Genomic DNA, 20587 nt, shown 5'->3' with positions numbered 1-20587 from the left:
GTATATAACCAGAAATAGAGACGAAATGTCATTTAATTTGTTTGAAAACTATTCTGCCATATCATTGCTGTGACAACTGCGCTCCGATTGGCTAGACGCTAGAGTTCGAAACAATTGACGGGTGTCGTCAACTGTTTCACTTCAAAGCGACCAGTTAACTTGAACTTTGCTATTATGGTCGAAATTGCAAAATTACATATTTAATATTTAATTACCGATGAAATGTTATTCCGTTTGTTTTGTAATTAGATGTTTTGCTGTTTTTCCCACACCACCGAATAGAACGGCATTGTTAGAGATATATATCTTTTTGCAAAAAAAAAACAAAGTATTTTTTGGAATATACGGGTACGTCTCCGTACACTCCGACACAGGTCAGTAGTTGGCCTGCCTATGTTTCAGTGCAAACGAGAGTTGATATTTATAAGAGCTGTATCGCTAATGTGTTACCAGGAATTTATGGCCCTTATTTCGTCTCTATTTCTGGTTATATACTCGATGATATTTCATAACTAGTAATAGTAGTCAAGCAAAAACGATCCAATCCACAAAATTATCAAAAAATGAGTTACATGTATCAAACGGTTCCTAAAGTCTAATCTCTTAGATCAGCAAAAAGAATCTAACATATAAACATAAATAAATATCTCTGGAGTTAATGTCTTAATGTATTTGATCTAAGATAAAAACATATATAAATAACCTTTATTTACACGTGTTGCCAACTGGCTGTAGCAATTGGCTGGCTCATTACCAGAGACGACCAATTGAAACCATTGCACGCGGCATACTTTATGCCGGCTCCACACGCATACCTAACTTTTGTATTGGCTTATGCGAGCTTGCATGTGTTTGTCGCCGACCCGTTCAAATGTCCGATTTTGCGCATAAATCAAAGGAAGCTTGCGGCAAGCGCTTACCATGTATCCACACATTTGTGCTAGTTAGTATTGGTTGAGAAGTGTCGACAAATGTTTCTTTTCTGCTACGTTGGGTTGATGGATATGGCGTATAATATTTAAAATGACGCTGTACTGTCTTCATACATTTTTAAACCTTTTTTTTTAAGTTTTAAACCTTTGCCTTTTCCTTAGCGGAAAGAATTTTAAAAAAACTATTATAATCTAGGAGCCTGAAGCTTTCCGTGGTTATAAATTTGGAAAATAGATGACTGGTCAAATGAGAGTAATTTATTATTTCTGGAGTGCTACCAAGCAAAACCTTGCATTTGGAATTCGAAGCATAAGGAAGTACCATAAAGACAAAAAGTAGCAGACGCACAATTCCTTTCATCTTGCTTCTTTTTGTAATAAAAATAGGTCAAGCCGTAATAGGAGACACAAATTCGACGTCCGCTATTCTATCTTCTCTGCAGCACAGCTGCGCGTTTGCAGGCGTGAGGGTGCTGAAGTTTGTCTCACCTAATTTGCCAAGCGTTCGTAGACATTTGGGGCTATCGGTAAATGGCAAGCGTGTGGAGCCGCCAATATACGTGCAAATGACGCGTTAAAGGTGTCACACATTAATATTATAATTCTTTCACTCGCCCGGTAACAACAGGCACAAAAGGCTTTAAAAACACATGTTCACAATTACATTTGCAGCAACATTAAAGTACCTACGTTAATCAATTCTTAATATAAATAAATAAATAAACTAAATGAAAGTTTAAAAACATTGTATATTTCACGATTTATTAGATACTTATATTAAAACGACTACTTTATGAGTTTGTTGAATTAGTAATGTCAGTTTTATTTTGGGCTGCAAGAATCTGCTTATGCAAACCATAGGGATCGGCGCTCCTCAAAATGCCATCATTGGGCCACTTACTCAGACTTCCATGAATTTTGTCTGATCTTAAATAAACTGGTAAAATAACTGAAGGCTTTCTATTATCATAATCATTGGCCTCACGCGGTTTAACATCGATAATTGTTACAGGAGGTGCGTTTTTCGAATTTAAAATACCAAAATCGTGTAAGGGATTCTTATGAACTTGCTTTTTAACAGTAAATGCTGGTCGATCGTGTTGCCAGTCCAGGCGGGATGAATGGTACGCTGGTAACGGGTACTCCATTCGTGGTTCGAAATGGCCCAACATTTCTTTGTGTTTTTTTATTGTTCGACGGGGAGTTTTGATTATGTCTTCGAATATTTTGTTGCATGTCTGTGTGTCTTTTCTACGTGATAAGGGGCAAGTCTGAAAAAAATAATTATACCGTAATTAATCATCATAAATCGGAACGAGCAGATTATATAGAATTTATTGTAATTGAAGTTATAGTATTGTTTTTTTTTCTATATTTTGAAGTATTTACGTTGCAATACTAGAGTATATGGGAAAAGGTATAAGTAAAAATATGATTTTTTTTAAACATTCCAGGTTATGTATTATTAGAAATTTAGAAAGGTACCTATACTTTGCCTATTCCAACGTGTTTCGGATAGATAAAGTTAGATTTTGACTATAGTTAATTTTAATAACCCGAAATGTAACAAGATTTTTTCCCCATATGTTACAGTTTTTAATGGGAGTAACACTTTTGTACGAACTTTTAAATATCATAGAACCAGAATTAGGTATTTGTTTTAACAATGACTAATTTGGGGTTTAAAAAAAATCCCATATAAAATTGCTTCATATTACGGAGGTTTACTCTTTTTTTTTACGTTTTAGACATATACATATATATACGTAGACAAATTCACGGTCTAATTAGTGGTACAGTTATATAATATGAATATTCAAATGCCGTTTACGAATTTCCACTAATAATTTAATTGAATAATAATTATTTAATTTTTCTGTTCATCAGATACAATACTATGAATTAAGTTAAATTTGTGTAGTGCGTATCGCGTACACAAATTCAACCGACCATTAACGCAGCGTTATAAATATATATATCCTAATAACACTTAAATTATTGCAGGCACGAATAATAGTTTTTTTAGCCGTTTATTTTAACTTAAATTATGATTTTTGTTAAAGCTCTCAATCTTCCAAAGATACCAGATATTTTAAGGAAGATTAGGAAAGTTATGTGGGAATTGTATCTACTGTAACTCCCTCAGTGCCTTGCTTCTGTGCAAATTGGGAAACTACAGGTTCTCTTACCGTCTTAGGTGCCTCCGCTCAATGTCGTAGTCGGGTGAGGCACGCCACGACCACCATACGTTGGTATCCTTAATTACATTAAAGATAACCGCATAAAAATATAGAGTTCTAGGTTGTATCTCTTCCTCAACCTTTAGCCAATCTTATGATAATAATAATTTTTTATTTCGGACCATAAAATATCCATAGCATGTTAGTAAAAGAACTTATATCAAGGTTAGTAATAATCAGTGCAACTTAATTATATTTTAAACTGGACTACGCCCTTAACTTGCACTATCCAATGTTTCAGGATAGGACAATTATATCTTCCCGCTGTAGCATTTAGAATGCTGTTAGTACTGAGCCTCTCGTTACTCATCAGCGAGACAATCTTTTTGCGCTTGATGGCCTGGAAGCTATCCGTGTGAACCACCGCAAACATACCCGATGCACTACACCAGGTTGGCAGTCCTATCAGCATTCTAAATGCATTATTATATTGCACGCGCAGGGCGTTAATAGCTCGTTTCGTATACCTAACTCACAGACTGCTCGAGTAAAGAGATTGACTATAAGCTTTAAAAAGCGTTGTTTTAAGATAGTAGAAGCATCGAGCTAAGCTGAGTGCTGATATTTTCCATCAGGAGCTACTGAAATCGATCCCCCGCTTTCGACATCCAGTCAACCTTCACGGGTGATGTGGTGGGAGGGATTCGGGAACGGCTTTGCGCACCGGAACCCTCCTAGCACCTGGGATGTGTACGTCCTACCCTCCCCCACCTCATGACGAAGCAGGCCACACGGCCCCGTTGTCCTCCTCACGGCTGCCAAACTTACTGACGAATGGAGCCCCCATTCCGATAGCCCGCAGCCGCGAAGGTACGCCACCACCGAGCGGGATCGGTCCCCTTCTGGTGCAACATCCAATGTCTACCCTAACCTCACATAAAACTAAACATATTTATGACACACATACTCGTACTTACAGATAGCATAACGTCAATAATATTTAAAAGTTTCTTCGGCGAACTGCAATATTCTTCATACAAAAGCATAGATGTAAATCTGCTGAGATATATATCGGTGAATGTGGACCAGTCTTCATTATTCGACGTAAACCGACGAATTTGATCCTTCATCTTAAAATAGTCTATGAAGTTATATTTGCTTAGAACATCCATTTTATTGAGAAGACATTTCGTAGAATGCGTCAATTCTTTGCACTGAAACATAAAGAGAACATATAAATCAGCAGTAAAAACATTTTATGATAATCTAATTGAAAAAAAGGGAGTCACCATATTTATCGGCCTAGAATGGCATTAAACCAGTCAGAAAAAACTTTGCGTCCATGTAATAAGCCATCACGCCCTATCTAAATAAATTCGGCATTCTGAAAATGGAGGCCCGTCAGAAGCTATATTTGGCCAGCCTAATGTTTGATATAGTTGAAACCCGGAAACCTGATTATCTATACCACAAAATTAATTGGTCACAACGTGTTAGGAGGGATATGTTCCGATTCGTTTCTAAAAATGTTATTAATATCCCAAAACACAGAACGAGTGCTTTTCACGGCGGTTTCAGGTATCGCGCCAGCAAGTGCTGGAATGATATTCCTCCTCCATTGCGTGACATCAATCAAAATCAAAAAACGATTTAAGCGTGAATACAAAAAACATCTTTTGTCAGAGCAGATGTGTCTCGCTACATAGATATTTCCCTAATCAATGCGTTTGATATCTGTAAACCTATATTTCCGTACCTATATATGTTCATATTTGGTGGCTATTGTTATAATTTAATATTATGTTTGTAAACTTACATTATTATTTATATTGCTTACCTTCATTACTTACACTATTTACATTATTTGTTTTACATCTTACACTTTTGCTTGATATATATATAATGTATAGTATTTAGAGTTAGGTATGGCTTAATGGGCTGCGATCGCTCACCATATGGTACTGGCAGAAAACCAGCACTGTTTGACTTCTCTCGGTCTACAGTATTTATGCTGAGTCAGGGCCTTTTCAGCAAAAACTGTAGTCAAACAGTAGTAGTAGTAGTAGGTATGTACATTAAAATTTTATCAGTTCTTATAGTATTTGTTTGTTTTTCTCATAGTATTTGTTTTTCTCGCAGTATGTGTTTTATATTAATGTGTATAAAATTAATAATGAATATTCTAAATGCTTTTATGTTATACTCTGTGAAGTGATTGTAAATGTTTTGTTTCTGTTTGTATTTGTGCTGAATAAACGTGTTATCTATCTATAAGAGCGGTCCCGGCGAAAACGAAACGCGAAACGTCTTTTTTTAACATGCACATAAAGCTTTTTCTGACCGGCTTAATGCGATTCCGTGTCCGGTAAGTGTAGTGACTCCTAACCTTGCGTGGGTGGGAAACTTTTAAGGATAAGGGAAAATTAAATTCCACTTATGCCAACCAGTGATGGTATGGTAGGAAAAAGTGGAAAAAAATCTACTTATAACCACCAGGGGGGATACCTGGTAGGGTCTAGTGGAATAGGCCATTTGAAAAATGCATATCTCATAGGTACTATACGTGTTCTATTAAGGTCAGTTGATATAAAAAACATCATTGGTATACATCGAGTATGTAACCAGAAATAGAGAAAAAATGTCATTTAATTTGTTTGAAAACTATTCTGCCATATCATTACCGTGACAACTGCGCTCCGATTGGCTAGCCCGAGTTCGAAACAATTGACGGGTGTCGTCAACTGTTTCACTTCAAATTAACCAGTTAACTTGGGCTTTGCTATAATGGACGAAAATTGCAAAATTACATATATAATATTAATTACCGACGAAATGTGATTCCGTTTGTTTTGTAATTAGATGTTTTGCTGTTTTTCCCACGCCACCGAATAGAACAGCACGGCATTATTACAGATACTATCTTTATTACAATAAATACAGAATATTTTTTGGAATATACGAAGACGTACACACTGGTCAGTAGTTGGCCTGTCTATACGTCAGTGCAAACGAAAGTTGATAATTATAAGACCTGTATCGCTAATGTGTTACCAGGAATATAAGGTCCTTATTTCGTCTCTATTTCTGGTTATATACTAGATGTTGGTATATGTAAAGTACCTAATCAATGCAGTGGTTTATTTGTAAAATTTCGAAGTACGTTTGTGTTCTTATTGTATCGTGAAAATTTCTGGGAATCATGTTTGTAAGCTACTCAGTATAAATTTTCAATTTTACTATATATCTTTTCCAAAGTATTTAATTCAACACTTTCGTCCTATGCGGAATCAACCAACGCCATTTTGTATCGACTTTTAAAGCTTTGAGTGGCAATGCAACTGTTACGGACAGGCGTGTCGATTACCACCAGATTCACGACTTGCTCGTCCGGTCACTTGACATCATAAAAAAAACAGTACAGAATACTAAAAAACCGACCTCAAAAGTCATTCATCCCCTAGTTTGCCACCCTTAGAGGTGGAATATTTTCCTCAAATTTAAATGAGATCATTCCTGAGGTACCCTCTTTCCAACAAAAAAAAGAATCATCAAAATCGATTCTCAAAAGCTGGAGTTATCGCGTTACATACATACAAAAAAAACATACATTCGAATTGAGAACCTCCTCCTTTTTTGAAGTCGATTAAAAAAGAAACCACCATTAAAAGCTGTTTGTCACTTACCGTAACACACGAAGAACACCAACCGCGATTTAGACTTCTGTATTTTGGCACTATTGGTTCCATCTCGGTTCGGTAGAATGTATTTACACCGCATTCTTTTAGAATCGTGTAATTCACAAAACTTGGAAGTTCACACAACAGACGACGATTTTTCTGAAAGTTTTCAGATCAAATAAATTGTAGAACAGTGTTAAAAAAGGACATACCGCGCTACTATTACAGTAGTGTTATAACTCAAAAAATTTTAAATTCAAGATTATACCATTTCTGAACGTAAAATTTGTTTCTCTACATGTCAATAAAGCTGTCATTAGAATATTGTAAGAAACCATTAAAATATATCTACTTAACCTAGAATGAGACAAACGTTTTGTGAGCTAGTTCAGGACAAACAGTCCTTACTCAAAAATATGAAATTATTTTTCACTTATTTTTAAATATACTTCTATTTGTCAAATAGGAAACTGTTCAGGTGTCTAATCAATTTTAACCTATACATAAATTATAATCATCTTTCACGAATCGTTTTTCAACCATACCGAATAAATTCACAATTTGAGTTAATACACTATAGTATTAGCAGTGCGATATGTTACATGGTAAGTTCTTTTAGTTTTTTTAAGGCGCTGGCATGAAAGAAACCTAGCTGTTCTCAGTTAATCAAAACTTTGTAACGCAATATCGTGGCATAACAAAGTTTTGTCAAGTAAATTGTTATATCGATACAGTTCCAACAAAAGTCAGTATGCCGTTCTAAAACAGGTTCTTATCTTTAAATAAGTTTTACATCTACAAATACCCTTGGTATAATACCTAAAGCATCAATTAATCACGCGTCAAGATCTGCTGTATCTCATCCTCTGCACAATATAATTCAAAATATGCTCATCTTCCATCTCATCTTTCATTCATTTTCCAGAATAGACATGTATATTCTGGAAAATACTACTTAACAGTGTATATATAAGTCAAACAGGGCGTAAATTTATAACTAAATATAAAGAGCATGTTTCTTCGTTTAGGCATAAGCTCCCAGACAGGTCCAATTTCGCTAAACATTTATTAGAAACAAATCATATTTTACCGGATTCCAATTCTTATGAAATCTTACATTTTTTTCAAAAAAGAACTATGTCTGGGTGTTTTAGAACAAATGGAAATAATTAGGTATAACAGCAGGGGTTGTATTTATAATAAATTAACTATTGAATATTGCTTAATCACCTCTATTACGGGTATGTTAGAGTTTCAACAATAGTAACACTGAGATAGCGGGGTATAAATATACCAACCGTTCTGAACGAGCTCATTCTTTGGTCGAGCGTCGAACAATCACCAGCCCCTGAGGATGACTTGTGGAGACGCGAAACACGTGTCGGGTACATTTTTTGGTGGTGGTATTTGTGACTGTAGTTGCGTTTGTGTTATTAATTTTATGCTGATAAAATTAACTGCATGAGAAAAATATTCAACATAAGCCACTTACAAATAAATGGACGACGGATCTAATACAAAAACCACGAAAAAAATGTCCCAAGTCAACCTATTTAAACGTAGTGACATGTAAAGGAATATGAAAAAGCTAAAACGTTGAATTTAAATTGTAATGTCATCGCAGCTGTCTAATTTTGCTAGCTTCGCTGTCAGTCGAACAAACGAAGACTAAAGCGTGAATGACGCTCTGCATACGATTTTAACGCCCTATAAGTTCGGACACTTTTTAGGGCGGACCCGACGTCCATATAATTGTAAGTCAATGACATAAGCGCAGCTATTTTGCACGATTCAACCGTCACGGGGTTCGAGGAGTATCAAATTGAATTATTTCCACTTTTATTAACATGGACTTCCGCAAAGTAACGCCAGAATCTATTAATTACTTAAAACGTCACACCAAATGAAACAGATTACGTATAATGCATTGACTTACAATTATATGGACGTCGGGTCCGCGCTAAAAAGTATCCGAACTTATAGGACGTTAGAATCGTATACAGAGCGTCATTCACGATTTAGTCTTCATTTGTTCGACTGACAGCGAAACAAGCAAAATTAGACAGTACTGCGATGACATTACAATTTAAATTCAACGTTTTAGCTTTTTCATATTCCTTTACATGTCACTACGTTTAAATAGGTTGACTTGGGACATTTTTTTCGTGGGTTTTGTATTAGACACGTCGTCCAATTATTTGTAAGTCAATCGTATAATGTGACTTTTTTTAACTGTCATATTTAGGCATAAAAAAGTCATCGACTAACGTCAATTTCTCTCGTAAAATATTTTAACCTCTCCTGAAAAGTTGTAACTTTGCAGATTTGGCCTTAGTTCCGGGTTATTCAATAACTGACAAATAAAAAACCTATATCAGCTATTACATCGCTTTGTACAAAAAGTGAACATTCATTCATTCATTCATAGATTTTGGGTTAACCCTAAATCGGGCAATAATTATCCACTGATTTACGCTAAAGCGATTCTAGAGCAATTTTAAGCAAAAATATTTTGAGGTTACCAAATTTTTATATAATATACTTACGGGTCCATATTTTGATGAACTAATCTGGCAGGTCATATTATCATGAGATATCGCTGAAAGATTTCTGGAAATGTGTCTGAAAAGTAAATTCCTTTTTATCGCTTCGATATCCGGTTATAGCAAAATTTGTAGAGCAATTCCTGTAATTTCCTATTCATTATTGAGTGTTTAATGAATTTGGTAATTTTGAGGACAATTTGCTTAGTGTATTAAACTAAAAAAAGATATTTTTATAATTATGAATACAAAGATCGAACACTTAGAAAAAAATTAGTCCGGCCGGACTCAATTCGAAATGTCTCCTAGCAAACCGTGCAAGACGCTATGCAAACTAGCCTACGGAACGAACCAACGGACCTCACGAATTTCTATGTGCTATGTATTTGGTTTTCGACGACTATTTAGCTTTTTAACTTTTTAGGAGTAATTTCCCAAAAATAATTGAATATTATGGTCTTAAAACATTCTAACATTTAATAAAAATGTAAGCTGTTTTTAATTTCTTAAACGAGTCTACTACCGCGTGCCAATCAACTCGTTCATAGCATGTAACTGGTTAAAAATATAGGGAAAAAAAGAGTGATAAGAAACCTTTAACTTCTTAATGAGTAGTAAAGGCATTCATTCATTTATTGAAGAATAAAATAACATGACGTTCTTAATTTCTTAAAGTCTTAAAGCTAGACTTACTTGCATGGGTCATCCTTGGTAGCATTAGGGCAGTTCTGAAAACAGCAGACAAGAACGTAAATAAAGTCACACGTTACACGTCTCCATAAAGATTAATATTCGTACTGTAATAACTAAAAGCTATACTTCAATACTGTTTCTACTACCAGGCATTATTGCTATATTCCAGATTTTTCAGTCTCGAATATGCCTTTCGACAGGAGTGCCAGCTCAAACATAGGAGATCATGTATTCTACGATTGGCAACACTTCTGCGGTGTTTAGGCAGAGATACTCACTTTTCATCATGTGAATAACATCAACTTTAACTGCCTTCGTGGCCAAACGGTTACCATGCCGAACTGCCACGCAGAGGTCCCAGGTTCATTCCCGGGCCGGAAGAAATATTTGTATGACCTACATTTAGTTCTCTCATGAGTTTGCGCGTTACGTTGAGAGTGTGCGTTATTATCATTATTATTATCAAAAACTGGACCTATAATATCAAACCCATATTTTAAGTACGAACCAGGGTTGTAATCTACACACACATAGTCATCAGACTGCATGGAATATCTCTATTTTTTTATAATGAATTACCCAAAATGTTACTAACAAAATTATATAGTTTTCGCCAGCTTTTTTATAACATGTTTTGTCATTATATCGTGGCGGTTGTTTTCTTCCTTCCGTAAATTGTGGAACTTGTTTCATAAATTCTTTGAGTAGCGTTTGTCTGGTTTCGTATACTCCTCATTACCACCCCATCCACATTGATAAGCGTTAGACTATACTAACCATTGACTTACAATTATATGGACGTCGGGTCCGCGCTAAAAAGTGTCCGAACTTATAGGGCGTTAAAATGGTATACAGAGCGTCATTCACGCTTTAGTCTTCGTTTGTTTCTTCTGACAGCAAAGCAAGCAAAATTAGACAGTACTGCGATGATTACAATTTAAATTCAACGTTTTAGCTTTTTCATATTCCTTTACATGTCACTACGTTTAAATAGGTTGACTTGGGACATTTTTTTCGTGGTTTTTTTATTAGACCCGTTGTCCATTTATTTGTAAGTCAATGATACTAACAACTATTAATCGTATTATGCTTACCTCAGAAAGAACATCAAACGTACAAGCTAAAACCTTATTAATTTTACAATCGTAAGTATAGCTCCTCACAGGTTTGTGCAAACACTTTGTGAGCACCCGAGCTTTAGCTTTGTCCCACTCTGGTTGGTTCTTAGTTATATTGTCCAAAAGTTTCATAAATGCATCTCTATTGACAGCGCCTGATTCGGATACAATGTCTAATCGACGGAAGATGCAGATTTCTTTTTCACACTAGAAGAGAAATAATACTTTATGTTAATTTCTATTACCAGATCTAGGTACTATAAAACAGCGTTGTAGCACCTTCAGTGTGACGACAATATGCTGAGTGGATGACGGATTCCGTAACAGCACATATTATTATTCGTTATATGATTTTTTTTTTGTGTTTTTCTTATCTTTATTTTTGATTTTTTTTTGTCATTCCTATTATTTGTTAAACAGTTTGTAATGAGGCATGTTGTGCCATTTGCTTTAAATCTAATATTGTAATCGCTAACTGTTATGTATTTTTTAGTAATGTATAGTATTATCAAATAAAAAAATATTTATGAGTCATTTCTCTCAGTTTTATAGTGGACATGTAAGAAACAAACAAAAGGGCGTTAAGTTTTGTTTCAGAACCATTGGTTTCAGACAGAGAGGACCTGGTTTTATTACTATCGCACTTCAATCTCCACAGATTATACTAAGCTCACTCTACATTGTTGCCACGTACATGCAATCGGAATAAAAAAAATACTGATGAATGATGATGATGAATGAGTTTCAGATTTAGTAGATTTCTCAATACTATTTAATTAAGTGACTGGATGTCTCAAAAACTCCAGTATTCTATGGGTATTCCCAAGACTGAAAACATCAGGCTCTAGTCTCGAAAATCCAAAAAAAATGCCGAGACTTTCGAAATTTTCTATACCAAGTTTCCCGGGATAACAGCCTTAACACAAACCTGTTATGTAACAATTATCTTTAATCAATGTTTTAACCGATACCTCAGACATATTTTAATCTTAAATACATCCTTTTTATGTATATTGTTCGTACCATATATAAAGTAAAGAAATCACTTAACGTTATTTCCCTGCGAACATGGAACCCAAAACATACATAAAAAAAAGGATAATATATTTAAGTTAAAAAGCAAAAAGTGGTATTTTGACTTACAACAACTTACGTGTGAGGTATCCAAAGAATAAAAGTATTCCAAACTTATTGGAGTTTTACAATTATTATTATTAGTTAATTGGTTCGTTTCTTGACATAATTCTACTACGTTTTTGAAAAACACTCTTTGAAGTAACAGCTACTTATTATGTGCAAAAAATAGCATCAAAATCGCCCACCTGAAAATTTTATCCTACTGTAAACGTCCCCGCGGCTATTTGGCAAATTCTTTATAAAAATTTCAGCTTTGCTTAGAGTGATGGAAAATGATTCTTATGCCCCAGTATCAGCGTCGAAATCAGCGTTGTACAGTAACTTAATGTGTAACTATGTATGTCACGTAAACATATTACATTTATGGTACAAGAAATAATTCATCTCTACATATCCGAAAAAATTAATAGATTGTATGGGAAACCCTTGCCCAACGCATTAACAAAGGGGGAACGCTACAAAAATCTTGGGCACCTTGCCGCGGGGACCCAATTTTGTTCGTATAATTTAATCTTAGCTTTAATTTCTAGTAGTTAAGATTTTATTGTACCTTACTTGCATATTTTAACTTATTGTCTAATGAAATAAATGTCATGTAAAAAAATATTATGTATTCATTGACCTCAATGTATATTGCACCTACATTGAGACTGTACGGCCTAACAAAAAAATGTATGTTTGATAGTAAGTATAATAAAATTAATCTAATTATGATAGTATGAAAAACTACTTACTGACAGAGGTAACACTTTAATATCATTAACTCTAAGTTTAGTAGGTGGAGCTGGAGTAGTGCTGGGTGGTACAAGAGTTCTATTAACAATAATCAGTCTTTCGTCGTTTGAATATTTAAGTTCGAAGCCACATTCCGATCTCCAGGCGGGGTCGATAAAGTTGTCCATGTTGCAGCAGTTCAGAGGATCTTCCTGTTCCTGAAACGTATAACAACATAATAATACTGGACAAAAAGATCGTATAAGTGAAGTCGAGGAAAGACAGTAGCCAACAATATAAATAAATTTTGTTATAGTCGTTCCATAGGTTATAACTTATTTGTGTTATACCCGAAGAGGATCATTACATCCCTTAATGCAATCTTTTACCGGCTGTTTCCTTTTTGGATGTGAATAGTTTCGAACCAACGTCTTCCAACAAACCGTGTCTGACGCTATGCCAACTAAGCCGCTAAACAAACTAGCGGACCTTACGAATTTTTGTACGTGCTTGTTGCAGATCGTTGTTTTTGGTTTTTAATGACTTTTTGCCGTAGCGCCATCTGTGAGAAATCTATGAAAGTTTTTCTTCACTCAGCCACGTAACTTTACAGCTACCAGCAGCTAACAAGAGATGTTGCTTTAATAATTGTTAATTTTAAATTTATTGAATGTCACAATGTTTGACCACCATGATATTCAATTGTTTTTGTGAAATTTTACGCCTATGATTTGTAATCCCACGTTCACATAACTACTCATAGACAGAAATAGATATGTTGGCAGTACTTGCCCTGGGCGAACTCAATAACAAGCAGCTCTACACTACTAAACAAATTATATTTTATACGATACTTACACTACTGAAGCTAAAATCTTTCAGGTCACTGATATTCAACATATGCACAGAATTTTTGTTACCTTCTATCGATACATGTTTGACGTTCTGAAAAAAAAAGTCAAACATAAATTTCATAAATAAATATAAAAAACAAACCTATTTTATACAACCTAACGCGACTAAGCAACTTTGTTCAGTAAGCGACGCGCTTACCCCTAAGAGTTCCAGTGCCACTCAAGATCTGAGAAGCACTGTAACTGCGACCGTCATCCAGAAACATAATGCACCAATTACCCTTCAAAACCGAAACGCAGTAATGTACAAATGACTGCTTGGCGCGCGACCTCTTTCATAATGAGTGCTCCTTTAGTGTTCGTTCTTTGAGTGTCACTCAATATTTAAGAACGCTGAGAATGTTAGCTTAGATGAATAACAGTACCTTGGCAGCTGATCGGATAAGTTTGGCAGACACGAAAAGGACGATGTGACCCGCTTCGTCGTGAGGAGTTTTCCCGCGTGCTGGGGGGTACCGATGCGCAATGTCGATTCCGGACCCCTTCCACTAGAGCACCCGAGAAGGCAACCGTCGGGTTTTAGCCGGTAGAACTCCGGCCTTATAAATAACCTCTCCGCTGAGGGAGCAGCCAAGCAACAGGTATCTTAGGATGATGTCCCCACGAAAAAAAATAGAACTCCTTGTAAAAAAATTCGTCCAGGAAAATACTGCTTAACTTAACCTTATCTATTTCTGCTACCCACCAGAATGTAAGCATAACTGTATTCCGATAAATAAATAGTGTTTTGTTATAATATTATGTATGCTAATATATAAGGTAGGTATTTTATTAGTGTAATAAAAATAAATAAAATGCCGAAATCTTTTTTACCCGACTGAAACCATTAAACAATTAATTAATTCTACAGAGTTTCTTTCAAAGAAATTGTAATTATTATTTTTTTAAACATTGTTGCATTTCGACAAGGACAATTTCAGTTTTAGAGCTCCTGATGAAAGAGCTCATCCAGGAAAGCTGCCACTTACCTAATGCTGCCGCCAAGCAGTAATGTAAATGTGAATATACAGGCGCATGGGACTTGTCAACTTATGTCTCAGGGCGACGGTCTCAGTGGCAGTGCCCCTCAGACCTTTGCGATTTAAAGCTCTGAGCATCAGGATCACGACTTGTTCATCCCGTCTCTACATATTCCAAAAAAAAACAATGTTTTGTATTCAACAAAGATATGCCATAATAGAGAAAAAGCAGACTATTGGAAAGTGGTCTGTGTTTTATAAAAAAAACAATAAGTTACTTACGGAAGAAGGTTCTGCCACCTTGCTCTTAACATTATCAAGTAAGGTGATAGTAGTAGCGGAAGTAGTCTGACGTGGAGGATGCTTGTAGTAATTGATAATGGTGGAAAATCCACAAGTCGCGAGGTCCGCAATGTTGAATAAGGGTGGCAGGTCGCAGCATTTTGTATTGAAGTACTGTGAAGAAAGAAAATTCTTTGAGTGCGTCTTCAACTAATTAACTTCTCCTCCTTCTTTCTTGTCCCTTGCACAATGCCCCAATCAGCCAATTCTTTCGTATAGTTTACCAAGCTCATAAAGAAAATAATTACTTCGCTCCCTTGTTTTAATACAGTCGCATGAGATCATACTTAAAAAAACTTTTATTATACACACATATCATTATCCCTCTATGATGTGTTGAAAAGCCGCAAATTACGACCAGCATAAAGATAAACTGTTTTCTTAGAACAAATAACTTATCTGTGAAAATGTTATTAGTGCTACATAATAATGTCGAGTTCGATGTTACTATTACATTATTATATATGTAATTATTACATACATAATTTCGAACATCTCTGAAAAACAAAACAATTTGATTCGACCTCAATTCTAATATCAGTCGAGATGAAGTTTTATTCAAAATGAAATGTCAATTACAGCAAACAATTTTGACAAATTTCACACGTTACTTGATATCGAACGATATGATAGTTGGAGCCGACTCTAGTTTGTCTATGATTTACTTAGAGGATGGAATCCATAGTCTAAGATGAATTAAATAAAAACTACGGTTGTGTGACATGCGTGACAAAAGTTTTTATTTGCCGCCATTTCGCCAGTCGTAACGTGCGGTTCCTGAACACATCACAGAGAGCTTTTAATTTGTGTGTAGATAAAGCAGTGTATGTAACTGTACATAATTAGGCATTAAAACACTCATGTGATGTTTTTATGAACCCCAGCCCAAACCCACCTTGGTCTTGTAATGCGTTTCATTATGTAATAGTTACATAAACTACTATTTTCAAGCGAAGTATAATATGAACAAATTTTTACGTTTATTGAATGTCACGATGTTTGACCACCATGATATTCAATTATTTTTGTGAAAGTACTCCACTACTTTGTAATAATTATTAATACAAAGACTGAACACTTAGAAAAAATTCGATCCGCCTGGATTCGTACCAACGTCTTCCAGCAAACCGTGTCAGACGCTATGCCAACTGTTGACTAAACTAACTAAACCTAAAAATTACAACTATTAAGGCGACATCTCTCGTCAGCTGGTGGTAGCTGTAAAGGTACCTGGCTGATTGAAGAAAAGCTTTTATAGATTTCTCACAGATGGCGCTACGGAAAAAAAAATCAAAAACAAAGATCTGTAAGAAGCACATAAAAAAATTCGTAAGGTCCGCTAGTTTGTTCCGTTACTTAGTTGGCATAGCGTCTGACACGGTTTGCTGGAAGACGTTGGCTGGAATCCAGCCGGATCGAAGGAATTTTTTCTAAGTGTTCGAACTTCGTATTAATAATTAATACGAATTAATCCTATAATTTTTATGTGAGAATGAAACTATTAGGTACATGTGAAATTTCCTAACTCCTATAATATTTAAGAAATAAAAATGTGATCAACTAATTTCGTTCGTAGAATATTTAAACCTCAGTCCTGATGGCAGATGTGGCCTTAAAACACCAAAGGTGTGAAATGTAAAAAAAATCGAGGAAGTGTGGATATCATATTAAATTGAAATAACTGAAAATACTGGTTTTGCCTGCAGTTCATTGGAACTTATGTTAATTATTTGTTACGTTACATATAACTATAAACGCACACAGTAGGTATATTTATATGTTTTTTTACTATATTTAAGTACTTTTACGATCTATAACCAAACCCCTTTTTAAGAAAGGCGATAAAGAGACCCCCAGTAATTATAGGCCAATTACATTAATCCCTACTCTATCCAAAATATTTGAAAGAGCTCTACATACCAGACTTAACTCATTTTTAGACAAACATAAAATTTTAAACCATTCTCAATTTGGATTTCGAAAACACAGCTCAACAACTCTTGCATGTTTTGAATTCTCGCGCATTATAACGGAAAGCATGAACGTCTCTACGCCTGTGATGTCAGTTTTTCTGGATATGAGTAAAGCCTTCGACTTTGTCAATCATTCCAAACTCTTACAAAAGCTTGACTTTTACGGTATTCGGGGAACAGCCATTCATTGGTTAGAAAGCTACTTAAAAAATAGAACACAATACACAGAAATAGACGGACTCAGAAAAAACAAATATAATAGCATAATAAAAAAACAAACCTTTAGATCACACGGTAAAACAACTAATGCTGGAATTCCCCAAGGTAGCGTCCTAGGTCCATTATTGTTCCTTCTGTACATTAACGACCTTCCACATGCTATTGATCACAATTGTATACAATTTGCCGACGATACAACACTTGTAATAAAATGCGAAAACAAATCGACATTCAACATGGACATAAATAAAGCATTTTCAGATGTAATGAATTGGATGGAAAATAATGACTTGAAAATTAATCTAAGTAAAACTAAAGTTATGACATTTAGATCATACAACTCAAATCCCATTCCAATACAAATTCAATATAATTCGGTTACTTTGGACAATGTAGACGCATTTAAATTTCTCGGGCTGACCATCGATAAGCATCTAAATTGGAAGGAACATATCGATCAAATATGTGCAAAACTAAATAGATTTGTTTACGCTCTCCGAAGGTTAAGGCAAACCGTCTCTCAGGAAGCTGCACTAACGGCCTATCACGGCTACGTTTCATCTGTGCTTAGTTACGGTATCGTATTATGGGGCAACTCAGTAGCTCTAGAAAAAGCCTTCAAGGTGCAGAAGAAGTGTATTCGGGCGATCTGCGGAGCGTGGTCAAATGATAGTTGTAAACCTTTGTTCCAAAACTTAAACATACTGCCTTTGCCATGCATGTACATTAAGGATATATGTATATTCGTAAAGAATCACCCTCAACATTATAAAACGCACGGTCAAATCACTCAAAGACAAACAAGACGTAAAATTATGCACCAATTATTTAAACCTCGCTGCCATAAAGGAATATATGAGAATAACTCGTTCAACATGTCTATACAAATATTTAATCATTTACCATGGGATATTAAGTTACTACAAGGACCTAAATTTAAATCACAATAATTGACAAAATGGCTTTTGACACATTGCTTTTATAGTAATAAGCAATATTTAGATTGTGCTACAAGTAATGGTCATTAATATAAATTGACATATTTTTAATAAGTTTTTAAAGTATGTAGTAATAATAGAGACCTGTTTAAATTTTATAATATTTGCACACCTGCTTGCAGGTTGAGTACACTGTACCTATTCAAAGTCAAGATCTGTAATATACTGTATTCTGGCAAATAAATATATTCTATTCTATTCTATTCTATTCTATAATATAGCACCCAGCAGTAACACAACGTACAAAGAACACATACACAAATATTTAAGCAGTTTATTTTAGTTTATTTTACTTTGCGTCACTCGTCCGTCACTCATCTCACCTCAGGGCTCATTGAAAACCAGCACCACAGTCAATTACGGCTGCGGCTTATGCCGAATGAAGTCCTTTTGCGTACGCCACAACCGCACACATGACAGTACAACATTTGTAGTCGTTATATTTAGTTCTTTTTTTGTTTTTTGTTTGTTTTGTCTTACTTAGTTTTATTTATTTTTTTATATTTTAATTTTGTTTATTACGTCTTTTTATTTTGTTTGCTTTGTCTAAGTGGTATCAATATTTTTTTTGTACCTATGTGTTGTGGCGTTGCAATAAATGTCTATTCAATTATATTCTATTCTAAATTTCTAAAAAAGTTTACTTACGTGTTTCAAAAACCACGCCGGTCTTTGTTCCGCTGGCAGAATCTTTTCCAAATTGTCGTATCGACTGCGAAAAGAAGTTTCTTAACTTAAATCCTACATAGAAAGCGACAAAAAGATTTTATATTTTTTTGTGATATCAAGTCATGGGACGTGTTAGTCATGCGTCTGGTGGTAAGCAACACGCTCCCCCATAGGTATACTTGAAGGGTACTGCCACTACGTCTGACACCCTGAGACAAGTCCTATATGCCTCGTACCCTTTAAAACCGGAACACAGTAATGTTCGCGTTACTGCTTGGCGGCAGAAATAGGTGTGATGGTAGTAGTAGTATTTCTTTCATCGAGTATATAACCAGAAATAGAGACGAAATGTCATTTAATTTGTTTGAAAATTATTGTTTAACTTCAAATCGGTCAGTTTAAACTGACTTGAGCTTTGCTATAATGGACAAAATTTGCTTCTTGTGGAAGAGTTCGTCCAGGAAAGTACTGCCATGTTACCTATTTTTGCCGCCAAGCAGGAATGTCAACATTACTGTGTTTCGGCTTTGAAGCGTGAGGGTGCTGGTGAAATTACAGGCACATGGGACTTGTCAACTTACTGTCTCAGGGTGACGGGAGCTGTGGAAGTGCACCTCAGTTCTTTGCGATTTAATGCTCAGAGTGGCACTACAACTGTTATGGACAGGCGTGTAGCTTAACAGCACGACTTGTTCGTCTTGTCACTTAATATTATAAAAAAAAAACAAATAATTACCGATGAAATGTTTTGTAATTAAATGTTTTGCTACTTTTCCCACACCACCGAATGGAACAGCCCCCTATTGCCAGAGATATTATCTTTATTACAATAAATACAAAATATTTTTGGAATATACGGAGGCGTACACACAGATCAGTTGTTGGCGCTGTACTATTTCAGTTTTCTAATTTGTGATTTCAGCACAAAATTAAATTAAATTAAATTAAATTAAATTAATAATAAAATAAACTCTTTCACAAGGAGCTCTATTGTTAGTAAAGACAATAATTTACCTTTGTGCGAACATGTATTTGAATCCAGCTAAGCTTGTCAAAGACGAACACGCGTCTGCTTTTCGCACATTTTCATCTGGACAGTTCTAAAAACAAAAGTCTTTGTTAATATATTTAAAAAAAAGGAGAAGGTTCTCAATTCGTCTGTATTGTTTTTGTATGTATGTTACGTGTTCGTTCATTCGAAAGTCATTTCTGAACCGATTTTGATGATTATTTTTTGTTGAAAAGAGGATACCTCAATATTAGCCCCATTTAAATTTGAAGGAAATATTCCACCTGTAAACTAGGAGATGAATCCGGTTTCGCGCACTTTCTGATAACCCATTTCAATAAAACTTGCAAATGTGAATAATTCCACGAACTTTTGTTACAAATATATATTCAACCTTTTTAATGAGTGTATTAAGACATTAATCAAAACCCGTAACCTGTGAGACCCGTGACCAACACTGTACATAGGGTTGACAATGATGTATAGATATCTTTCTCAAAAAGGCCTGGC

At 35.1% G+C, this 20587-nt stretch overlaps 1 protein-coding gene across 2 annotated transcripts in view; it reads right to left on the bottom strand.

The window, feature by feature from the left end:
* Positions 1–430: 430 nt before the first annotated feature.
* LOC113229375 overlaps positions 431–20587 on the bottom strand; it is a 32430-nt gene continuing 12273 nt past the window's right edge. The window contains exons 4-15 of one of the 2 annotated variants that reach the window (XM_026462933.1): positions 20083–20168; positions 19048–19111; positions 15150–15323; positions 14274–14396; positions 13853–13939; positions 13015–13212; positions 11120–11350; positions 10026–10060; positions 9336–9411; positions 6796–6948; positions 4090–4326; positions 431–2203 (exon numbers count right to left, since the gene is read on the bottom strand). In XM_026462933.1, coding sequence (XP_026318718.1) covers positions 1724–2203; positions 4090–4326; positions 6796–6948; positions 9336–9411; positions 10026–10060; positions 11120–11350; positions 13015–13212; positions 13853–13939; positions 14274–14396; positions 15150–15323; positions 19048–19111; positions 20083–20168 — 1944 coding nt within the window. In that variant the 3' untranslated portion in view covers positions 431–1723. The remainder of the gene's footprint in view (positions 2204–4089; positions 4327–6795; positions 6949–9335; positions 9412–10025; positions 10061–11119; positions 11351–13014; positions 13213–13852; positions 13940–14273; positions 14397–15149; positions 15324–19047; positions 19112–20082; positions 20169–20587) is intronic. The other variant, XM_026462934.1, reaches the window with a different exon arrangement.

Source organism: Hyposmocoma kahamanoa, unplaced genomic scaffold, assembly GCF_003589595.1.
Source record: "Hyposmocoma kahamanoa isolate Upper Pololo Valley unplaced genomic scaffold, ASM358959v1 62, whole genome shotgun sequence".
In the NCBI taxonomy this organism is placed as follows: domain Eukaryota; kingdom Metazoa; phylum Arthropoda; class Insecta; order Lepidoptera; family Cosmopterigidae; genus Hyposmocoma; species Hyposmocoma kahamanoa.
The sequence above is the reverse complement of the archived record's forward strand: the minus strand, read 5'-3'. Positions and strand labels throughout refer to the sequence as shown.